Here is a 17,270-nt window from a genome sequence, read left to right on the forward strand (position 1 = left end):
TTGCCATTCTTTGAAAAGGTAAGATTGCCGTTCTCTTTCTTCTTTCAGGGTGATGTAACAGATGAGGCGATGAAAAGGAAATTGTGGTTGATCTTACCAATTTTCCAGGTGGGTCTGAAGTGATTCAGAATTGCAGCGCTAAGCAGACTGAAAAGGTCAGGCATCCCCGGGGCTTCTGTGATTTCACCGCACCTTCAATATCAACATCAAAACAAGAAGAGAAAGCATCCCGTAAGTGCTTAAACCTGAAATACGTTGCAAAGGTAAACCTGGGGAAAGACCCATGCTGTCAGGGTCGGGTTTTGTGATGTTAGCCTGGAGAAACAGCTAAGCTTTGAAAGCATGGCTTTCTGCTTCATTTCTGGATCCATTTCTATTGCTAACCTCCACACAAGTGCCTGCTGGAGCTGTTTAACTTTGATTTTTCAACAATCAATCCATTTATGGGACTTTTCATCTTAGGGTGTGGGGCAGGAGTGAAATCTACTTACCTCTGCTACTGGTTCGCAAATGTGAACGCACTCGCTCTGTTTGCACATGAAACCTCCGTGCATGTGCAGGATTTTCTGCGCATGCACAGAGCATCAAAAACAGACATGCTGATATCTGGGCAGGTGGACAGAGCCTGCTACCAAGCATGCCTGCAAAGGTAAGTAGAACAGCGAAAGAGGAGGGAAAATCCACTGTGCTACGCAATTTAGATTAGGTAGATTTTTCTTATTCTAATTTAATTACCAAATTTTTCAGAGTATAAGATGCACTGGAGTGTAAGATGCACCAAGGTTTTGAAGAGGCAAATTAAAAAAAAAGTTTTTGCACTCTGCAAACCTCCCCAAAACGGCCCGTTTTTCACAAAAACCGGACCATATTTTTTTAAAAAAGGGTATGAATAGCCTTTAGGAGGCTTGTAGAATGCTCCTGAGAGGTAAGGAGTGGGTGGGCCAAAAATGAGCAAAAAAGGGCCCATTTTTTGCTCATTTTTGCCCTCCCAAGCCCCCAGGAGCTCTCTGAAAGCCTCCTAAAAGCTATGCATGGCCATTTTGATGAAGGGGGGTGGGGTTTCAGGAGGCAAAAATGCTGTATTCAGTGTATAAGACACACAAAAATTTTCAGCCTCTTTTTTGAGGGAAAAAGGTGCATCTTATACTCCGAAAAATATGGTAATTCTAATTTTCTTAGAATTTATTTTAGCTTTCTAACTAATATAAATTGTGTGTCACAGCTGATCATCGGAAATACTGGTTCACCCAAACTGGCAGCATTTTTTTACTACCAGTTTGGGTGAACCAGTAGCATTTTTTACTACCCGGGCGAACTGGTCCAAACTGATAGCATTTGGGGATAGGTTCTGAGCAGGGGAATCTACGGTTGAGGGATAGCATCAAAGATGTTCAAGGTGGTGCATGATCAAGAGCTCAGTCCTTTTTAAGTGCAGAATTCTGGACTTTCACTCGGCTTACTGTAGTCATTGAATTCTGAAGAGACAAGGGCCACATTGGTACAATTGTAGATCCTGCACCAATTGCAACCTTTCCTGTTCCACTCAGATTTAGAGACAGTTATCCATGAGTTGGTTGCATTGCATTGACTACTGCAATGTGTTTTATGGGGAACCACCCTTGAAATAAGGGATGCAGTGGCTCAGTGGCTAAGATGCTGAGCTTGTCGATCAAAAAGGTTGGCAGTTTGGCAGTTCAAATCCCTAGCACCGTGTAATGGAGTGAGCTCCCGTTACTTGTCCCAGCTTCTGCCAACATAGAAGTTCGAAAGCATGTAAAATGCAAATAGAAAAAATAGGAACCACCTTTGGTGGGAAGGAATAGCGTACTGTGTGCCCTAGGTGTTTAGTCATGTTGGCCACATGACCACGGAGATGTCTTTGGACAGTGCTGGCTCTTCAGCTTTGAAACAGAGATGAGCACCGCTCCCTAGAGTTGGGAATGACTAGCACATATGTATGAAGGGAACCTTTATCTTTACCTTTATCCATTAGTTGGTTGCATTGCATTGACTACTACAATGGGGAACTACCCTAGAGATATATCCAGAACTTGCAATTGATGTGGAACACACAGCTAGACCATTAACCAGCAAGAAAATATCTCCTCTCCCAAGCTTTTACCTTGATTTTTTAATATTTTATTGAATTTATTACATTTATACATCACATCATCTTATAAAGGAGATGGGCAGCATATAAATTTAATGAATACACAAATGATACATTTTGTGTTTTTGTTTTAATTATTGTAACCAGTTTCGGGTGCCTATATGAACAGAATGGCAGGTATGTTGTATAACTCTCCTAAAAGAGGATAGAAAGATTTGTAGTTAAAGCATATATATATTTGGCTGTGCTATATAGGTGCTATATATATATATATATATATATATATATATATATATATATATATATATATATATCACCTATATATATGGTTGTGTATTTGTATGTTCCAGCATAACTCTGGAACACCTTGAGCAATTTCAACCAAACTTGGTACACAGATGACTTACTCTCTGGAAAAAAATATTGTGGGGGGGTAAGACATTCCCTTAAACCACTTGGGGTGTGTGTTCTGTTAAAATAAAGCCTGTTGTGCCTTAAAATAGCTTCTACTGTACAGCGCAGGCTTCACAGAACTCCACAAGGGGGTTCCCTCTGGTGAGGGGGGAAATTGGACATTAGAAATTATGTTTAGTCCGGACATTTTCCCCCTATTAATAAATACCCGGGCAACGCCGGGTTATCAGCTAGTAAATCATAAATACTTAGATAATTGGTCCCTTCGCAGAGAAATTGGTGGAGAGGTCTTTGGAGAAATCTGATGACAAGATTCTCTCAATTCCTCAGCCCACAAACTCAGTCAAGCTTTTTACAAAGCTGTTGGTTCGTAGCTCTAATCATATATATATTTCAAATTTTCTGCTAGCAATTGAGGAAAAAAAAACACTGGCACCATGAACCCTTCTCAGGAAATAATGGGACCTTGTGGTCCACTGGCCATTTGCTACAAAAATGCCACAAGCAAGGCTTTACGTCGGAAACGAGAATTCATCCCGGAAGAAAAAAAAGACACCACCTACTGGGAGAAGAGGCAAAAGAACAACGAGTCTGCCAAGCGTTCCCGGGAAAAGCGGAGGTCCAGCTATTTTGCGATTGAGAGCCAGGTAGCTGCACTCCAGGAGGAGAATCTTCAACTTCGTTGGGAGCTCCAAGACTTAAAAGCTCGTTGTGGTCTCCTTAATCATATCCCAGAACCAAGAAATGCCAGTGTTAATTCTCTGCTCTGCACAAAAGGTAACTGCTGGTCTAGAGCCCAATGCGCCGTTCCTCCAGCAGAAAGGTTGATGGATTACATGTGGATCCCAAGAGAACATCTTGATTCCAGCCCAAAGCATATGTCCTTCTACAAGCAGTACAACATGGTCCTTTCACAAGGAAAGAATAACCCTACTTTTTCCAGTTCTGCTTTCCTTCCTACTTACTTCGACTGTCAATTTATACAGAGATATTCCCACCATTTCCCAATATATGACAGATCTCACTTTCCGGTCAAGTTGCCAAATACAGGTGAAGTAGGGAAGGAAGATCCTCAAACCCATGGCAGTGAGAAGGAAACAAGGTCAGATGTTTCGGGATATCCAACGATGGCCCCAAATTATTCTGCTCTGCCTCATAAGCTTAGGATTAAAACAAAAAAACATTGATTTCTGTGATAAGAATATCAGTAGGAATAATTTGGCTGAAAATAATGAACCAAAAGGAGAAATATTTGGGTTGAGGATCAAATTGGACTTCTCACACCTTCGTAGTCTAGGAAAAATTTTGGTTTTAGCTTCATGAAACTGGAATATTAGGTCTCAAATTGTGAATTGATGTATGTGAGCTGGAACTGTGTATTTTTCCTATTTCTTTTGAGTTTTTATTTCTGAATCATGGGGGTTATAAAATGGAATAAAATCTTTAACCCAATACAGTTGTACATTGGATCTCCAATGTAAATTTCTGTTTGTGTTAACTTTTACCTTCAATGCCTCTGATGGAGGAGCAAGAAAGGCTTATAAGTTTTTAGACCTAGCTTAGAAATCTCAATGGGTGAAACTCAATTTGAATTCACAATGTGGTTGCAACCTTAAATTTAAGTTGCAGCTGTCAGAGTTCGAAGTAACACCCCAGTGGTGGGTTCTGGATCCCATTCCAACCGGTACAGTTGGAATGGGCCCAGCGGCCTCCATATGGATGTGCGCAGCACCCGCATGCATCTAAGCGGCTCCGTGAGCCTCCGTAATGCTCCAGCTGCTCCGCAGAGTGTCGCGCAAGCGCTGTCCGAGCCATGTGCGTGCGTGGAAGCGCGGAAGCCTTAAAAGACAGGTAAGGAGCTTGGGCAGGCGGGTGGGCACTCCGCAGCACCGCACTAGAACAGTATCCAGTGCTCTGGGCAGGCTCCAGTATGCCCGTACCGGGCCGTACCTCCTGCAACCCACCACTGTAACACCCCTAACAAAAGATGCTTGAGTTTCCTCAAAGGTCCATTTTATTAGAGATGTCATATTGGCACATCTGGGAAAACCCAAATCTGAAAGTTTCCAGGTTTTCCGCACCCAAAATAAAGTTCAAGTCCCTGCCCAGCACCCACATGTCCATCACATGGCCCAATCAGGCACCATCCAAAACAGGAGATGCCTCTCAGTCACCTCATTGCAGCTGCAGGGCCAGATGACCTTGACTTTCTGAGAAAGAATGTTATTATGGCTCTATATCACCCACTCTCTGTATAATCCCCTCTCCCATATTCCCACAGTAGAAAATGTGGCAGGCCTGAAGTCCCAAAGGTAAAAGATGGCTTCCAGGTCTTACAACAGCTTCTAAAACAAGGGCCTATTATCTGAAGATGGGAATCCTAGGGCTGAACGGCAGAAGCAGGTTGTCCCAGGTTATGCACACCCACCTAAGCATGTACCAAGAACTGGAATACACTACATGATACTGTAGCCCTCCCTCCCTCCATCTTATCAGGAAGGGAGTCAATCGATCCTTGTATCCATTAAAATACTTGTGAAGTTTCCAAAGGATGCCCTAATTAATTTACGAGCCTCGAGACAAAGTTCAAAAGAAATCCAGTCATTTATTAGTCATTTTGGCATGTTCTTCTGCATTTCGGTTAATGGTCTCTGAACTTTATCCCTGTGTCTCCCCTCCCCTCAGTCTCTGTCATAAATCACATCCACCAACGAGGTGCAATAGCAGGCTGTGAACTTTACATCTGCCTCTCACATCTGCTTTAGAAATGTGAGATCCAACACTGATTGAAGGTATGCATGGAATTCTCTCTCCCTTTTTCATGCCAACTTGATAATAGTGATGGAAACACTTTACAGGTTGACAACTGTCCATTTTCTGGTTTGTGCTAGCTCAAGCAGTGTTGTCCATTTTCCCTGCGCTCTTCATTTCATTGTACTATAAGCAAATACAGGCAGTTCTCAACTTACAACAGTTCATTTCATGACCGTCTGAAGTTACAACAGTACTGGAAAAAGGGACCTATGACCATTTTTCACACTTGACAACTGTTGCAGCATCGCCATAGTCACATGATGAAAATTAGGACACTTGGCAACTGTCTCATATTTATGACAGTTGCAGTGTCCTGGGGTCACCTTTTGCAATCTTCTGACAAGTAAAGTCCATGGGCAAGCCCGATTCACTTAACAACCATGTTACAAACTTAACACTTGCAGTGATTCACTTAACAACAGTGGCAAAAAGGTCATAAAATAGGGCAAAACTCACTTAACAACTGTCTTGCTTAACAGCAGAAACTCAGTTGGTACCATAAGTTGAGGACTACCTGTACTTCCAATCTAATTGGTTACTGGGTGCTTTAGCTCTAGTCACTGCTTTTGTTGGTTATTTTTTAAATAGCTTCATCAGTAAAGGAAAAAAAAAGGCTTTTTTTTGGTCTGCTGGGACAGCAGAAAAGGGTGAACTTCATTTTTTTTCTATAACTTTTTAACCAAATAAGATTGACGAAAGTTCTACCATTTTCCCTTCTGGTGATCAGTGACCAAGTAAAATTGTTTTTTTAAACACAGTTTTCTTTTTAAAATCAAGCCTTCAATGGATGCACTAAATTGAAAGGTATCAAATACAAGGGGAAAGTCATTGAAGGGGGGTGTCCTATCTGTCATTATAAGCTACATAGGGTGTCTTCCAAGCCATTTGTGGAAGGAATGGGAGAAGCAGGAGAACCCACCAATCAAAGTTCATGATAAGCATAGTTTGGGCAGGCCTCAGCTATTAAAGCCACGGTGGCACAGTGGTTAAGAGTGCAGTACTGCAGGCTACTTCTGTTGCCTGCCGACTGCCTGCAAGTTGGCACTTCGAATCTCACCAGGCTCAAGGTTGACTCAGCCTTCCATCCTTCCCAGGTGGGTCAAATGAGGACCCAGATTGTTGGGGGCAACAGGCAGATGCTGTAAACCACTTAGAGAGGGCTGTAAAAGCACTGTGAAGCAGTATATAAGTGCTATTGCTATTGCTATCACAGTGGCCAAAGTGAAGAAAGACTCTGGAACCCATAAAGGAACTTCTTATATTGGTTTTATTTCAAGCCAGTTTATGCAAGGAAGTTAAGCAGCTTTAGTTCCTGGCATAGATGTTTGAACTCTATTTCACAAGATTAGCCTACTTGAATTATAGCTATATTTGGTTTGCTTTCTTTCATCTGATCAATTTGTGAAGTTAAGTATTAAGTCCTCTTACATTCCAAGTTTCCATTTTCTATATATTACAGTCATAAGCAATCGTTCCCACAGTTAGTGCCCTCCATGCCCATCATAGCTTTAATCAACCAAGACTTTTCAACAATGCTTTTTAGTCAGACAGAGAAGATGCAGACTAGATTACAAGCCTTAGTCATACCAACGGTGTACAAGTAGTTTTTTTTATCTGTACTGCCAAGGAAAGGACAACATCCGGTAAGACAACCAAGAATTCTAGAAGTGAACCAGTGGCTAACGGGTTGGTGTCACCCCAAAGAGAATTTCAATTCCTGGACTATGGTCTGTACTATCTCCATGATGGACTTCTGGCAAGGGATGGGTTGCACCAGGGGTGGGTTCTGGCTGGCTTTACTGCTAGTTTGCTCATGCTCACGCTTCGCACACGCATGCACAGTTCAATTAAAATTTTTCTGCACATGCGCAGAACTCAAAAACAAGATGGCGGCAATGGGGCAGTGACCGGGGAACCAGTTTGGGGGCGTGGCAGGCCTGGGTTGCTGCTGCTTCCAGCGACCCAGGCCACCATAGCATTACCGATTCGGCCAAATCGGACCAAACTGGCAGGAACCAACCTCTGGGTTGCATCTCACAAAGATTGGGAAGAATGTTTTCGGAAAACTGGCTCAACTTATCAGGAGGGCTTTAAACTAAAATTGAGGGGGAGGGTAACCAATCTCTAGGATCTCCAGGACCTAATTCCAAGCAAAAAGCCCTAGAAAGCAAGTCAAATCATGAAGTAGGGAGGGATGAGAAGGAAGACAAATTCAAAACACCAAAGGAACAAAGCTAGCACAGAATCTAGTAGTCCTGCTATAAATCAAAACCTCTTCCTGGGGTGTGTGTGTGCTTTGGAGAATAGCTTGACTCCCTCTTCTTTATGGCAACCCCTGAGATATTGAAGACTGCTATCATCTCCCTTAGTCCTACTTTTCATTAAACTAGACATACCCAGTTCCCGCAACTGTTCTTCATATGTTTTGGCCTCCAGTCCCCTAATCATCTTTGTTGGTCTTCTCTGCACTCTTTCTAGAGTCTCCACATCTTTCCAACATTGTGGCGATCAAAACTGAATGCAGTATTCCAAGTGTGGACTTACCAAGGCCTTATAAAGTGGTATTAACACTTCACGTGATCTTGATTGTATCAATGGGAGGGATGGGAGGAAAGAAAAATTCAAACACTAAAGGAACAAAGCTGTTACAGAATTTAGTAGTCCTGCTATAAATCGAAACCTCCTGCCAGAGTGGCGGATCTTACCCATCAGTCTGGGCATGTTTTGACTGGTTTAGCACAAGCATTGCTGAAGCTCTGTTTTACTCAAAAAATGTTGATGTTATTCTATGTAAACCAGACACTCTAATCTAGAAAACCATCAGGCAGACCAACGTTCTATTATTGCTTGTATCCAGAGGTGGGTTCCTACCAGTTCGCACCTATTTGGTAGAACCGGTTCGTCAAATCTACCGAACCGGTTAGAAGAGGTTCCACCAGTGGACCCGGAAAGCAGGCCACACTTACAGAAGAGGTTCCAAAATTTTTTGAAACCCACCACTGGTCCTTGAATATGATTATTCTACACTATCATGCTCATATTTATAAAACTCAGGGCCTCTGTGAAAGGTAAGGATGACTACTGCATTTGTGGTTTCAATCAGAACATTACGTGTGTTGAAGTTGTTTTAACGCAAACCAAAGATGCCTTTTAAAAAACAAGTTTACCTCATATTCTTATGCAGGCCAGTGCTGTGTGTGAGGTAATTTAAGGTGGTTCTGACAAGTGTCGTCACCATCTTCATATCTGGTCACATGGGTGGCAAGCCACTCCCATCCGGTCACCTGGGCAGCAAGCCACTCCCACAAAGGAGGCCACACCCACAGAGTAGGTTCGAACAATTTTTGAAACCCACCACTGCTTGTATCTCACCTACTGGGGAATATATTCAATCCACTCAGAATATGAGAGGTAATGCTGAAGTACCACAGGAGGTACTTCTCCCCTCATATTCCCCCCATTGGGTAATTGAGTTATAGCGGATGGTTGAATGGGTGGTTGAAGGAAGGGCAGGCCTCAGAGGAGAGGGTGCCAAAGCTGAGGGGAAAGGGGCACCTCAGGGATCTCTGGCTGGGGTGATTTATTCAAATAATGACAGGCATGGGTCATCTAGATAGGAGCCAAAGGGCAGGCCATTGGGTTCCACCACAAAACCGCGGTAGACTAAAGCGCGCTCGACGAACGCGCGTACCTGATGTCATCACAGCGCGACGAAAACATCACGCTGTGAGCGGTAAAGTTAAAATTAACGCGAAAACCTTACCCTAACCCCCCCAAACCTAACCCTAAACCTAACCCTAAACCTAACCCTTAACCTAACGCTAAACCTAACGCTAACCCTAAACCTAACCCTAACCCTAACGCTTAACGTAATCCTAAACCTAACCCTAACCCTTAACCTAACCCTAACCCTAACCCTAACCCTTACCTTTACGTGAATCGGCTTGCTTTAAAAGTGCTTTTTAAAGCGCCCTTTTTTCTCCGCGGTCGTATTTGTCGCGCTGCTGATGACGTCAGGTACGCGCTTTAATCGGGCGCGCTTTAGTGGACTGCGGTTTTGTCATGCCATGGGCCATTGAAGGGGAAAATGCGGTTGATGTTTAAACCTATTGGCATGTTCTGGCCTTTTAAGTTCACACCCAGACCAGTGGTGGGATTCATTTTTTTTTTTACTACTGGTTCTGTGGGCGTGGCTTTGTGGGCATGGTGTGACTTTGTGGGAGTGGCTTCCTGGGAGTGGCAGGGGAAGGTTACTGCAAAATCCCTGTTCCCTCCCTACCTCACTAACCTGCTTTCCAGCTCTGTTCTCCTGTTCAGGGCAACAAAAGAAGATCGGCTGGGAGGAAGTGGGGGCGTGGCCAACTTATTTGCTGGTTCTCCGAACTGCTCAAAATTTCCGCTACTGGTTCTTTAGAACATGTCAGAACTGGCTGAATACCACCTCTGATCCAGACCTTGAACAGCAGAGGCCTGAGTCTTTGATTGCTGCTAATAAATGCCAGGTTGGTCAATAATAATTCCCTTATTTGTGATCGTATTAGGGAGGAGCAAGCCAACCTGATATGCATTACCGAGACCTGGCTGACACTAGATGGGGAGGGACTCCCCCTCTTAGAAATGTGTCCAGTCGGGTGTAGTGTTTGGCACCAACCAAATGGAGCCACTCGGTTTCCAAAGGGAACTGGGATAGAACCTGGCAACATTGCTCCATGTTTCTATGGTGGCTTTGCCTGGAATCAGAGAGCAACTGAAGTCCTGGACAGGAACCTGTCTATGGGTCCTCACGTGGCCCTTTGGCCCCCAACCCTCCCTATGGTTCACAGAGGAGCTACGGACACTGAAAAGGACCAAGAGATTAACAGATAGAGTTAGAAGGGACCTTTTAGGTCATCTAGTCCAACCCCCATTCAAGCAAGAGACCCTACACCATTTCTGACAAATGGCAGTCCACTCTCTTCTTGAAAGTCTCAAGTGATGAAGCTCCCACAACTTCCCAGCAAAGGTTAAAGTCATTATTAAAGCCTACTTTGTAAAAGGTAAGAGAGACAAAATGTCAGGATTTCTCCACACTTATTGCATCTGGAGGGTGTCATCTGACTGCCCTGTTCAATGTCACCCAGTCCCTCCTCAAGAAAGAGGGCTCAGATTATCCTCTTTAGGGCTGCACAGAGGAGTTTGTGCAATACCCGATGGATTAAATTACTGAGATTTATTCTTGGTTGGAGCCTTTATCCAAAGTAAAGGTTCCCCTCACACATATGTGCTAGTCACTCCTGCTCTAGGGGGCGGTGCTCATTTCCGTTTCAAAGCCGAAGAGTCAGCGCTATCCGAAGACGTCTCCGTGGTCATATGGCTGGCATGACTAAACACCGAAGGCGCACGGAATGCTGTTACCTTCCCACCAAAGGTGGTTCCTGTTTTTCTACTTGCAATTTTTATGTCCTTTCGAACTGCTAGGTTGGCAGAAACTGGGACAAGTAAAGGGAGCTCACTCCATTACACGACACTAGGGATTCAAACCATTGAACTGCCAATCTTCTGATCGACAATCTCAGCATCTTAGCCACTGAGCCACCTTGGTTGGAGCCCAAATGCAGTGCAATTAGAGATACCCAGGAAATGGACTTACTCTGTTTTCTGGCAGCAGTTTGATCCTGTTTGGACCTGAGGAAATGGGCAGGGTCCTTGGGTCTGTCTGCACAGCTACTTGCTTATTAGATCCCTGCCCCTCCTGGTTATTTGAAAGCTTCCAAGATGGTGACTTCTGGGTGGGTACAGGTAGGAGAGGCTCCTTTTGTACGGAGGGTGTTGGAAAAACTGGTTGCACTGCAGCTCCAGAGGAATGGATGGCATGGATTATCTGGAGCTTTAAAGCCCTTCATGGCATGGATAAGCAGGACCAGGAGTGGTATTCAGCCAGTTTGCACCGGTTTGAGCGAACCGGTTGTTAATTTTACATCTGGTTAGCCACCCCTCCCCTCCCAGAGGATTCCACGTGGCCTATTCATCATGCCAGGTAAGTACAGGAACCGTGCAGTGGATCTGGGAGGCTGGAAACGGCCTTCTGGAAGTCCAGAAATAGACCTGTTTCCGGCCTGTGGAGGGCCTCCAGAGCCCGGGGAGGCCATTTTCACCCTCCTGGATGCTCAGGGAAAGCCTCCAGAGTCTGGGGAGGGCAAACAAACGGGCCTACTGGAAGCACCAGAAGTCCGAAAACAGGTCTGTTTCTGGCCTCCCGAGGCCCTCGAGAGCCAGCGGGAGGCCATTTTCGCCTTCCCAGAGGCTCAATGAAAGCCTCCAGAGCTGGGGGAGGTCGAAAATGCCTCCCATCCATGGTCCAGGAGGCTGAGAAGGCCACGCCCACCATGGCCACACCCAGCCAGCAACCGGGTAGAGAACCGGTTTGCTAACATTTTTCAATCCCACCCCTGTCAGAACTGTCTTTCCCCAATGGGTTTGGCCCATCCCATTTGTGCTAGAAGAAGGGGCATACTGCGGATTCCATCTGCCAAGGAACTTTGGCTGGTGGGATCCAGGAGAAGAAGAGCCTTTTCTGCCATGAATCCTGGCCTTTGGAATATCTTGCTGCAGGTGGTTAAGGTAAGGTGACCAGATTTTAACATTGGTAAAGATGGACACCATTAACGGGGGGGGGGGGTTTCTTGATTAAAAAATTGGTCTATATGGTCCATGGATCCCTTCAAAGGGAGGGTTTCCAGCCCCTTTCACAAAGGGGAGCCAGTTCCAGAGAAGCAACTCAGAGCCCCCAATATCCTCCCTCAGTTCCCCTCCCCCTCCAGGCCCCGATTGAGCAATGGGGGATTATGGGGGCGGGAGTCTCCTCCCCAAATTCAGGGGCTCCCCAAGAAGGAACAGAAGCTCCCTTCTTGCCTGACCTTCAAAGCCTCAAATTTGAGATTCAGAAGAAAAAGTGAAGTTTCTGAAGAAGCAAAAATCCTTTTGCTCAAATGCCTCTTTTTCCTTCTGGGGATTCAGGGCTGAAAATGCCTCATTTTCCCTCTTTCGCTTTCGCTTTTCCTTCCCTTCCTCTTTCCAGGCAGCCCACTCCCACCCAGACACTGGGGGCAGGGGGAGGGCAGGAGAGAGAGAGGGGGGGGGGGTCTGGCTGCGGCTCCCCACCTCGGCTACCATCGGGAAAAGGGGTGGGGTCCCTCTCTATCCTCCTGTAGGGTGGGGGGAATTGTAGGAGTTGCAGATTACAAGACAATTTTTTCCTGAATCCAAACTGCTTGTTAGAAAGCAGGTTGTTTGTTTCTAAGTGGAGGGTGAAGGGCTGGTTTATAATTGATTCCGTGACTTTAGAGGTGAGGCAACACAGCGAGATTGATCTGTAGTTTCCAGGATCTTTTGCTTTCCTCCCCATATGAAAGAGGAAAAAAGGATGATAATAATCTGTGGGCTTCATTATTTCTTTAAGGCCCTCAGTCATGTCTTTGATAGGTTCCCCACACCTGGGAAACAGCTTAGCCCCCTGGTTTGATTGTCTACGAATTGCTGGTTCAGTTCACTGAGATTTCATGGCTCAGTGTTTTCTGTGGGAATTCTCTATTTTTCCTCTCCCTTTCTCTTTTTCCTTTCTATCTTTCTTTCCTTCTCTTTCCCTCTTTCTTTTTCTCATGGAATATGATAGCAAATCCAAAATAAAGTTATTAATTGTAGGAAATTGCTTCTCTGTAATCTTTTCATAGTAAACTCTAAGTTGATGAAAGCTGGCAAGATTGTACTAACAGCAACAGGATATATATTTTGATTTCTTTTGAGTTTGACAATATAATACGTTATCCAAAATTATAAATAATCTTATTTTCAGATGCATTTTTTGGCCATCTGTTATTTTCTTTAAAAAAATCAGACTTGCCTTCTGGCAAACTGCAGTTTTCTTGGCAAGAGATCTAGCTTGCCATTGCTTTCGTCATAGGTCTGAGAAAGTTTCTCTTTCTTTCTTTCTTTCTTTCTTTCTTTCTTTCTTTCTTTCTTTCTTCTTTCTTTCTTTCTTCTTTCTTTCCTCTTCCTTTCTTTCCCCCTGATTTATTTCCCTCTCTTTTCCCTCTCTCTCATTCTCTCCCTTCAGCCCTCTTTCATTTTTCTCCCTCTCCCCCTTCTCCCTCTAATTTGTTTCCCTCTATTTCCCCTCTCTCCCATTCTCTCCTTCCAGCTCTTTTTCATTTCATTCTCCCTTTTTTTCTTTCATCTCTTTCTTGTGCCTGCAAGCAAAATGCTCTCCTGGGCCGGGATCACAGCGGCGGGGACAGCGACTCCTTCTGCTGCCGCCACTGAGAAGTGAGTAGCTGGCTGCGCTGCACAGGAGACTCCTCAGCACCAGACTCCAGTCGGTCCCCTTCGTGTTGGCTCAGGAAAGAGCCAGAGCAGCCGTCTCTGGATGCAGAGAGGGAAGATCTCCAGAGCCCTGCGCAAGGAGAGCCCTGTGCAGTGCAGGAGAACCAGAGCTCTTCCCTCCCTGCACCCAACCAGCTGCTGCTGCTGCTGCTCCCCATTCCCCTCCTTCCTGAGCCAACCCGAAGGGGACCGCAGCTCACGCTGATTGAAACTGGCGCTGAGGAGTCTCCTGTGCAGCGTGGCTCCCCTTTACTGCGTCCCCATTTACTCCCTTCATTGTGCAGTGGTGACAGCGGGAGGAGAGTCGTTGCCTCCTCCGCCTCGATCCTGGCCCAGGAGGGTATTTCGCTTGCACATGCACAAGAGATGAGCACGAGAAAAGGGCTGGAGCTCTTCCCGACACTGAGTTGCCTGCGAAGGATGCGGAATGGCAAAAGCAGGTGAGAGGCTCGTGCCTTCTTGGGGTGGAGAGCAGATTGCGCAATTGGGTCAGCAGGGAGCCACTCTTTCCCCCCGCCTCGTTTCCGTTCTGGCTCTTATGTCCCCCCCTCTCTCTGATCTTGGGTGCTGGGCCACCTTCAGCGAGAGGAGCAGCAGAAGCCCCTACCCTACTGGCGCAAGGTTTCATTCTTTCCTTCTCCGGCTGCTTGCGCGGTGATCCCACCTCGCAGACTTCAAACCAGTAACCCCCTCCTCCCGAAGCAGCACACCTTGGAAACATCTAAGCTCCCTGGTTTGATAGTCTACGAATTGCTGGTTCAGTTCCCCTGAGCAATGAAGCTTCTCCCCTCCTGTTCTCCCGCCGTTCCCTAGCTTGTCGTGCATTCTTTCGGAACTTTTTAAAAATGCCGCAGGGCGCGGGACAAATTATTAAAAATCGGGACTGTCCTGCCAAAACCGGGACGTCTGGTCACCTTAGATTAAGGTGCTCTCCTTCAGTGGTGGGATTCAAAACTTTTTGCTACGGTTCTGTGGGCGTGGCTTGGTGGGCTTGGCAAGGGAAGGATACTGCAAAATCCCCATTTCCTCCCAATCAGCTGGGACTTGGGAGGCAGAGAATAGATGAGGGCGGGGCCAGTCAGAGGTGGTATTTACCAGTTCTCTGAACTACTCAAAAATTCTGCTACACGTTCTCCAGAACTGATCAGAATTTGCTGAATACCACCTCTGCTCCCCTTCTCTTTTAGCCTTCAGGAAAAGCCTTAAAACCTGGTCATGCCAACTGCCATGGAGTCCTGAAGCTGCTGGCTGGAGGTGGTTGATGCACTAACAGAGAAAGTATCCCCACCTCTCTGCTCCAAATCTGTGGTTTTTTTTAAAGTGTATGTTAATTTTTTGTAGTTTTAATCTGGCTTTATATTTATAATTGTTCGAATGTTTATATATTTTATCTCACTGTAAGGTAAGCTGCTCAGGGTCACCCCAAACCACTAGGTGGGTAAGCAAATAAATAATGATAAATAAAATAAATTTTGAACTTGCATACAGAAGATGGTTACAAAATCTAAATACTTTTATTTTTTTTAAAAGATCAAAAATCTCTCTGATTTTTCTACAACAGAAGCTTTTTTTAAAAAAATAATAAAAAGCAGCATTTACATTTTGTACCCAGTCTCTTTATTCTACGTATAACAATGTAGACGAGATTTTATGAGTAATTCACTTTGAAAACATAGGGTTAACATCTCATCTTGCAGGGATCCATCCACAATATTAATCTAGGCTAGAAAGACAGTATGTTCTGCATTTCTTTTTGTTGTATCCTTTTCTTCATGGAGATTTTTGCTGCCCACATCTCATAGCTCTGTAAAACAAGGCATTTTAAGTACTGTTCAAGGAGCTTCCATTTTACATCTGCTCTTTGTTAGTTTCCTCTATTAAGGTGGTCTTGGTTTTTGCATGATACGTCCACACAGCTGGCATCTGACAGGTCATGCTGAATCTCTCAACAATAAATGCAAACCACATTTCAAGCCTATGCACAGAGATTTATTATGAGTTGCTTCCCAGCCATTTCAGCCCTAGCTATCCTGGGCTTCATTGGGGTCATCTCAATAGCACTTCCTATGGACAATGTACGGTCCACTCTCATGGTATTGTTCCTTTCTGATCCAACATGGTTGAAAATTTTTCAAGGAAGCTAGTATGGAACCCCCTGTCCAGACGGAAAAGTGCCTCAGTGGAATAGCTGTGACTTTGACTTTTGTATTTGTCTGCAAGTGGGACATTACATCGTGGGTAAATCTCCTTTCAAATCCTTCAAAAAGTGATGACCCTCCACATAATATTATGTTTTCATACATTTCCTTCCTGGATTGTTCAGGGACTTTCTTTAAGCTTTTTTGGGCCATGCCATGGATTCCTACAAGTGTAAGTCCAGGCATTTGAGGAGGACTGAACAACATTTCTGGACACTGAAATCTCTCCTTTCCCAAAGTGATTACTTGGCCATCTGGTAACTGGTAGTCCACCATGTACTCTCTCTTTGAACGATTCCACTCACTCTCAAAATCAAGTGCAACGTAACAGCATTTATGTTTGATATCATCAATAACATCCAACATTCTTTCATCAAAGTAATGCCCCATGTCTTTGAGGAGATCCATCAAAAAAGATGTCATATTGGCTCCAGCAATGTCCATCCTTTCTATAGCATGTGGCAAATTGTATCCTTGATGGACTGGCACTGAGTGTGTCATAGCATGGCCTGTATCTACCACTAATCCACTAATTTTTCCATGAGCATACACTGATAGTACAGACTGATATGCCACATACATTCCAGGAGAATTGAGAGACTCAAAGACAACCTCCACCAATTTTTCCCGGTTCGTAGTTGGACAGAGAGGAGGATCAGACATCAAAAGGGCATGGTCTTCTGGAGCAGCTTTGAGGTCATGGTAGATCAGGTGCCTCCACAGTGCTTCAGCTGCTTCCCAGTCTGTGATTATGCCATGCCTTACTGGAAAAATAATATCGGTATCAGGTTCCAATCGAGCTTGATCTCCAATGAAAGTATCTGGTCTATCTCTTCTAGTCCGCATAGATTTTTCTGTAGGGTGTCCAACTAATGTCCCAATGATTGACTTGGGGGTCTGCTGACCTGCAAATCCAGCTTTACATGTCCCTGTACCAGTATCTATGACAATAGCTCCTGTCTTGACAACCGAACGCCCTCTTTCTGGAGTACTTGACCTTCCCATGGTAGCCCCTCGTTCTCTGGAAGGTGCTCGAGATCCAGATGGCTGGTCCAATGCATATCCTGTGGATGGGGTCCTTCTCCTTGAGTATCCTGGGCTCACTGGCCTTGACCCTGGGCTCTTTGATCGTATAGATCCAGGACTCCTTGGATAAGAAGGTCCTGGACTGCTTGTCCTGTGACTTTTGGGTAACATAGTAAATGTGTCTTAAGATACCTTCTCCAAGAACAAATAACGTTCTATAATACCTAAATGTCAAGGGGCTTCTGTTTGCTTTGGCTAAGGCGAATAGCACTGCCCAATAATGATCTCTTCCCTCCAACCATTGCTCGGGGGGAAAGTGCGTCAGCTCGTCCTGTCCATCTGGAAGCTTT

At 44.9% G+C, this 17,270-nt stretch overlaps 1 protein-coding gene across 1 annotated transcript; it reads right to left on the minus strand.

Annotated features, from left to right (window-relative positions):
- Positions 1–15,747: 15,747 nt before the first annotated feature.
- On the minus strand, positions 15,748–16,899 carry LOC116506491 (actin-like protein 9). The gene has a single exon (XM_032214270.1). The coding sequence runs from the start codon at positions 16,897–16,899 to the stop codon at positions 15,748–15,750; it is 1,152 nt and encodes a 383-aa protein (XP_032070161.1).
- Positions 16,900–17,270: the final 371 nt, after the last annotated feature.

Source organism: Thamnophis elegans, chromosome 1 (assembly GCF_009769535.1).
Source record: "Thamnophis elegans isolate rThaEle1 chromosome 1, rThaEle1.pri, whole genome shotgun sequence".
Lineage (NCBI taxonomy): Eukaryota > Metazoa > Chordata > Lepidosauria > Squamata > Colubridae > Thamnophis > Thamnophis elegans.

Coding starts and splice junctions, on each gene's coding strand:
- LOC116506491 (XM_032214270.1), bottom strand. CDS start 16,899: ATGGGAAGGTCAAGTACTCCAGAAAGAGGGCGTTCGGTTGTCAAGACA.